The sequence below is a fragment of the Chiloscyllium plagiosum genome, chromosome 8, assembly GCF_004010195.1.
Source record: "Chiloscyllium plagiosum isolate BGI_BamShark_2017 chromosome 8, ASM401019v2, whole genome shotgun sequence".
Classification (NCBI taxonomy): domain Eukaryota; kingdom Metazoa; phylum Chordata; class Chondrichthyes; order Orectolobiformes; family Hemiscylliidae; genus Chiloscyllium; species Chiloscyllium plagiosum.
In genome coordinates, this window is record NC_057717.1 from 103,802,306 (window position 1) to 103,809,245 (window position 6,940).

The 6,940-nt window shown below is 45.1% G+C and overlaps 1 protein-coding gene across 1 annotated transcript in view; it reads right to left on the reverse strand.

Annotated features, from left to right (window-relative positions):
* Window positions 1-5,797: 5,797 nt before the first annotated feature.
* LOC122552378 (ras GTPase-activating protein nGAP-like) overlaps window positions 5,798-6,940 on the reverse strand; it is a gene marked incomplete at its 5' end in the record, with an annotated part of 28,274 nt that continues 27,131 nt past the window's right edge. The window contains one exon of the mRNA XM_043695128.1: window positions 5,798-6,490. Within this exon, the coding sequence (XP_043551063.1) occupies window positions 6,260-6,490 (231 nt within the window). The remainder of the gene's footprint in view (window positions 6,491-6,940) is intronic.

Below are 6,940 nucleotides of genomic sequence, written 5' to 3' on the forward strand. Positions count from 1 at the left end.
CACAGAGATAAATACAGGCCCGGAGATAAACACTGACCCGGAGATAAACACTGACACAGAGATAAACACTGACCCAGAGATACACACTGACCCTGAGCTAAACACTGACCCGGAGATAAACACTGACACAGAGATACACACTGACCCAGATATAAACACGGACACAGAGATAAACACTGACACAGAGATACACACTGACCCTGAGATAAACACTGACTCAGAGATAAACACAGACGCAATGATAAACACTGACCCAGAGATAAACACTGACCCAGAGATACACACTGACACAGAGATACACACTGACACAGAGATACACACTGACCCTGAGATAGACACTGACCCAGAGATAAACCCTGACCCAGAGTTAAACACTGACCGAGAGATAAACACTGATCTGGTGATAAACACAGACCAAGAGATAAACCCTGACCCAGTGTTAAACACTGACCGAGAGATAACACTGGCCGTAAGATAAACACTGACACAGACATAAACATTGACACAGAGATAAACACTGACCTAGAGATATACATTGACACAGAGATAAACACTGACCCAGAGATAAACTCCAGATCAGTGTTTATCTCTGTGTCAGTGTGTATCTCTGTGTCAGTGTTTATCTCTGGGTCAGTGTTTAATACTGACCCAGAGATACACACTGACACAGAGATAAATACTGACCCAGAGATACACACTGAGACAGAGACATACCCTGACCCAGAGATACACACTGACACAGAGATAAACACTGACCCGGAGATAAACACTGACCCTGAGACAAACACTGACCCAGAGATAAACACTGACACAGAGATACACACTGACACAGAGATAAACACTGATCTGGAGTAAAACACTGACAAAGTTATAAACACTGACTCAGAGATAAACACTGACCCAGACATAAACACTGACCCAGAGGTAAACACTGACACAGAAATACACACTGACTCAGAGATAAACACTGGCTGGGAGATAAACACTGACCAAGAGATAAACACTGACACAGAGATAAATACAGACCCAGAGATAAACACTGACAAAGTGATAAACACTGACACAGAGATAAATATAGACCCAGAGATAAACACTGACACAGTGATAAACATTGACTCAGAGATAAACACTGACCCAGAGATAAACACGGACACAGAGAAAAACACTGACCCAGAGATAAACACTGACCCAGAGATACACACTGACACAGAGATAAACACTGACACAGAGATAAACACTGACACAGAGATAAATACAGACCCAGAGATAAACACTGACACAGTGATAAACATTGACTCAGAGATAAACACTGACCCAGAGATAAACACTGACCCAGAGATACACACTGACTCAGAGATAAACACTGACTCAGAGATACACACTGACTCAGAGTTAACACTGACACAGAGATACACACTGACCTTGATATAAACACTGACTCAGAGATAAACACTGGCTGGGAGATAAACACTGACCAAGAGATAAACACTGACACAGAGATAAATACAGACCCAGAGATAAACACTGACACAGTGATAAACACTGACACAGAGATAAACACTGACACAGAGATAAATACAGACCCAGAGATAAACACTGACACAGTGATAAACATTGACTCAGAGATAAACACTGACCCAGAGATAAACACTGACACAGAGAAAAACACTGACCCAGAGATAAACACTGACCCAGAGATACACACTGACTCAGAGATAAACACTGACACAGAGATACACACTGACACAGAGATAAACACTGACACAGAGATACACACTGACTCTGAGATAAACACTGACCTAGAGATAAACACTAACACAGAGATAAACACTGACCCAGGGATAAACACTGACTCAGAGATAAACACTGACTCAGAAATACACACTGACCCAGAGATAAACACTGACTCAGAGATAAACACAGACCCAGAGATAAACACTGACTGAGAGGTAGTTGGAAGATGAGATGAATTGGTCAGGTGAGTTGTATGGCCCATTTGAAAACAGCGATACATAGGCAAGTGTCCAGTTGTCCTTGCAATGAAGTGTTCAGCTGTGTACCCTGAGAAGCACTAGATTGTATTTGCTCTCCCACTAGATATTCAGTGACGGGTAACCCTGACCTTCAATACTGACTCGGTGCATGGCTGCAGTTCAAAGATGGCGCTGGTGCCAGGGATCCTGGGAGATTCTGGTGGTGGGTGGGACTACAGGATAAGCTTGCTGCTGTGGTGGTGTGGCACAATTGGGACAGTAGTGTGTGAAAACTCACTAGGCCATGAAGAGAGAAACCTTCCATGAAACAAAATGGCACTTAGCCATCCTCAGGTTGGTTTCAGTCCAATCATTTGCCCTTTCCATCCTTCAGTTGTGCTGCTTTAAAGGACAATTTGAGTTCAGGCCCATGGTTGTCTCGTTAACCTCACTCCTGATCTCTTTGCCCTCACTCTTTGGGGACTCTGCATGACCTTTGAGCTGGGTTTAGGGATTTCATCTGCTTCTCATTTGTTAAACGAGAATTTGTCATCATTGGAAGCCAGTCAAATCTCGTTCCAACATTCACTCAGCTCCAAATTCCATGGGGCATTGAAATTCATTGATGAGTCAAAGGCATTGGGCAGGGTGTCCACCAGATCAGGGTTAACACAGCCAGGGGTAAGGCGTCTGATGACAACATTGTCTGCAATCACATTGACGCACAGTGAATGGGAGAGGGTCCCATTCCCGTAGGACTGTTGTCATGCACACCTCCAGTGTGTTTACACTGACTGAGGTGGGAAGATCCAACCCAGGTGGGTAGACTTTGTTAGGCAAGGGCATTAAAGTGGAGCTATGATTCAGAACAGCCATGATCCAAAGAAAGGATGGAACAGACTCAAAGGGGTTAATAGACTCTTATTGTTCCTTTACTATTCCCTAACTTCAGGGGAAAAAAAAAGCCCCGCTGTATAATCGCCTCAATCCTTCCACTCAGAATATTGAACATGTGCAATGTGGATAATCATAGAATCCCTACAGTGTGGAAGCAGGCCATTCAGCCCATCAACTCCATACAGACCCACCAAAGAGCATCACACCCAGCCACCTACCCCACCTCCCACATCTGTAACCTTACCTTCCCCATAGCTAGTCCACCTCGACGGCAAATCCCTTGTCACTACGGAGCAATTTAGTGTGGCCAATCCACCTAAATTGCATAACCTTTGGAGTGTAAGACAAAAGCAAGGATGAAACCAGAGCCCCTTTGATGAAACCCCACACAGACACGGGGAGAATGTGCAAACTCCACACACAGACAGTCGCCTGAGGCTGGAATCGAACCTGGGTCTGTGGTGCTGTGAGGCAGCAGTGCTAACCACTGAGCCTTCATGCTATCCCTAAAAGGAAGAGAGGAACAGTATTGGAGAAAGAAGATAATTTGATGGGGAGAGAGTTCCAACATTAGATGCTGAACTTTAACATGAATCTGGTCATGTGTGAGGGACATGGAATAATATTCCCAGATGTAGGACAGGAATTCCTCTCAAGACTTACCTGTTATTGGATCTTCTGGGATCCATTAAAATTTCAGACCATGACCAAAGACATAAACAGACTTTGAGCCTTTTGTTTTGACAACTATCTGGTAGCGTCAAGACCAATATAGTTTTTTGATCAGCCGAATGTACAGAGGAAACTTTGCAGAGTCAAACATTAACTGTACAATCATCATCATTTATTAACAGTTTGAGATGTCCCTCATGATGCCAAACAGAGTTTCCGACAACCCCACAGCCAGAATGGTGAGGGAGACATGGATAGTTTCTGCTTGTTCTTCCTCATGAGATGGTGGTCACACACCGCTACCTCAGCAAATAGCGGCTCATGGCGTGGGTAACTTTCCCAAAGCAGTGTCTCACATCGACACACTATACCAACCTCTGGTGAAGAACCCTTCCTAATTGTCTGAAGCAAGAGAATGAGTGATGCTCGACCAGCTGAGTAATTGGGGACTTTTGCGCCAAGTGTGAAAATCAAACTTATCTACATCTGCTCTCGAGTGGCTCCTATACCTGGAGCCCTGAACAAACCTCAGTTTGGTACGCGCTCCCGGTGAGACTATATCTCTCCCTTCCTCCAATGACCTGCTGTTGAAACCCTTTGACACAACCTTTAATACCTCTCACCTTGAATATTGCAATGGCTGGTCTTCCAACCTCTGTGAATGTAAGCCTACCTGAAACTTAGCAAACCCCATCTCCCATTGCGTCAATCCCACGTAGTCCATGAACGTCGATCTGCACTGGCTCTCAGCCCAATTATGCCTTAATTTTGATGCCTCCTTCTGGTCTTTAAATCCCTCCATGACCTTCATCCTTCCTGCCCCGAAACCTTCTGCAGATCCACAGAACTCTTGCACAATGCAGATTCACCCCCCTCCAACCCTCTGGCCTCCTGCATCAGCAGCTGTGCCTTCAGACTCTGAGACCTGGATCTACCTTCACTCCCCCACCCCCATAATAACTTCATCGAACAGTAATCAAAGGGCTGAATGGTCTAATCTTGTTTCAGCGTTCTCTTCTCCACCTCTCTCCGTCTCGAAGATTCTCATTAAAAGTTAACCGCTTTTGGCCTCTGTGATCTACGTACATGACAATTTCTCTCTGATAATGCTCTTGCAAACTTCCTTGGAATATTTTGCGACATTAGGGATGCCACATAGATGAAAATTAGTGCTGCCGTGCTGTAACCAAGAATAAGACTGTATATCGTATAAACCAGGATTGGAAACTGATCCTTAAAATATATTATAAGATGAACAAGTGAACCAGATGGGTCTTTCTGACAATCAGCAATGGATCCCTAGTCATCATTTGGCTCTTAATTCTACATTGACATCGCATTTACTTGCTAGAACAGCGCAGACAAACACAGAATCTTCCATTTCACGATCAAGCTCTGAAGCATTCGATTCTGCTGGTATTTTACCACATGAAGCTCACACTTTTATACAAACGTACAGAAATGTTACATTGTGCTGTTTACAAAATGTTCCCTTTGATACCAAAATGTCACCCCCTCCGCAGGCAGAATCTCCCCAGCACGTCGTTCGATCTCTGTGATGTACAGCTAAATGTCACTGAGTCAATATATCCCGAGCTAATGTACCCACACTACGTGGAGTGCAGCGGGTTCAGAAAGGCAGCACATTGCCACTTCCTCCAGGAAAATCAGCGTTGGGCAAGAAACACTGTTCTACACAAACACATCCCAAGAACAAAAAAAAATATTATTTTTTTCTAAAAGGATTTCATTTTGGAGCAAGATGTAATGCACACATGAGAGACCTGGTGGAGTTTTTGCTTCGACTTGTGCCCAGCAGGGGAGTAACTGGATAAAGCAGAGTGACTTTGTTCTTTATAACCGAGCTCTGGAAGTATGCGGGAAATACAGGGGAGAGCTTAAGATGCAAAGCCATACTCTAAAAATGGAAACAATCGCTTCAATGGGACTCAATGGTTCCAATGTTGTAAGTTCCTTTAATGTGACCTTCTGGCTAGACTGATGGGGTAAGATAAAGTGGGATTTCTTTTCATTCAGTCACAAGATGAGGGTGTCGCTAGTTGGGCCCAGCATTTATTGCCCATCCCTAATTACCCAGGAGGCAGTTAAGAGTCAATCACTTTGCTGTGGGTCTGGAGTCACATGGAGGCCCAACCAGGTAAGGATGGCAGTTTCCTTCCCTAACGGACATTAGTGAACCAGGTGGGTTTTTCCAGCAATCGACAATGGATTCATGGTCATCATTAGATCCTTAATTCCAGATTTTTATTGAATTCAAATTCCGTCATCAGCTGTGTCCGGATTTGAACCTGGGTCCCCAGAACATTACCTCATGAGAAGGCTTATTTGGAACAAGATGGGCCAAATGGCCTGTTTCTGTGTGGTACACTCCATATCATTTCACGGCTGGGTTGAGTCAATAACCTGCCATCTCTGTGCCCTCCACCCTATCCTTGTCTTGCGATTCATGATGGGGTTGACAATAATGTCAACATTCGCAATGATGTTGAGTGGGTGCCAGTAACCATATCTGTTACACTTCAGGCCCAATCCTCACTGGTACCAAGAAGATGAACAGCAACGTCCAAAAGTTACTCCAGTGCAGGAATGGAGGGAGGAGGATGACCAAAATAAGTGCCCATTTCCCAGCTCGTGCTGATCTGCAGGGGGGGCTAGAGGGAGGAGAAACACAACTCTAAAAGGGCCAGTGGCGACTCCTAGCAACTGTCGATCTCCACCTGGCCGTTCTCCACAACCTGGACCTCGCCGGGGGCAGGAGGTGTCTTGGGGTTGGCCGGGGGTGCAGGATTCGGTTCGGATGGAGCCTTGGGCGTGGAGCTGGACGGGACGACGTGGTTGGAGTTTGTTGGTTGGTGACTGTCCCTCAGCCCCTTGATGGAGAGCAGCAATTCCTTATGGTCTTCCTGCAGCGCAGTGAGACGACTTTCCTGTGGTCAAACATCGAGAGACAGCAGTTAAAGGCAGGGATGGCAAGGCCATCATTAAACCGCACAAAGTGAGCCGAGTAATGGAGCCATATTTAGGGCTGAATCTACGTTTAGAATGCCCATCCTGATTTCCCTAACATCTTCTGCCCTCTTTTCAAACCAGGCTTTGTAAGTAGATTGACATTGCATGGCTTGCCGGGATAACCAGTCTTATAGATTGGGAGCCCACAATGACACAGAGCAGAAGGACAACATACAATCCAGCAATAGACAATAGACAATAGGTGCAGGAGTAGGCCATTCTGCCCTTCGAGCCTGCACCACCATTCAATATGATCATGGCTGATCATCCTTAATCAGTATCCTGTTCCTGCCTTATCTCCATAACCCTTGATTCCACTATCCTTGAGAGCTCTATCCAACTCTTTCTTAAATGAATCCAGAGACTGG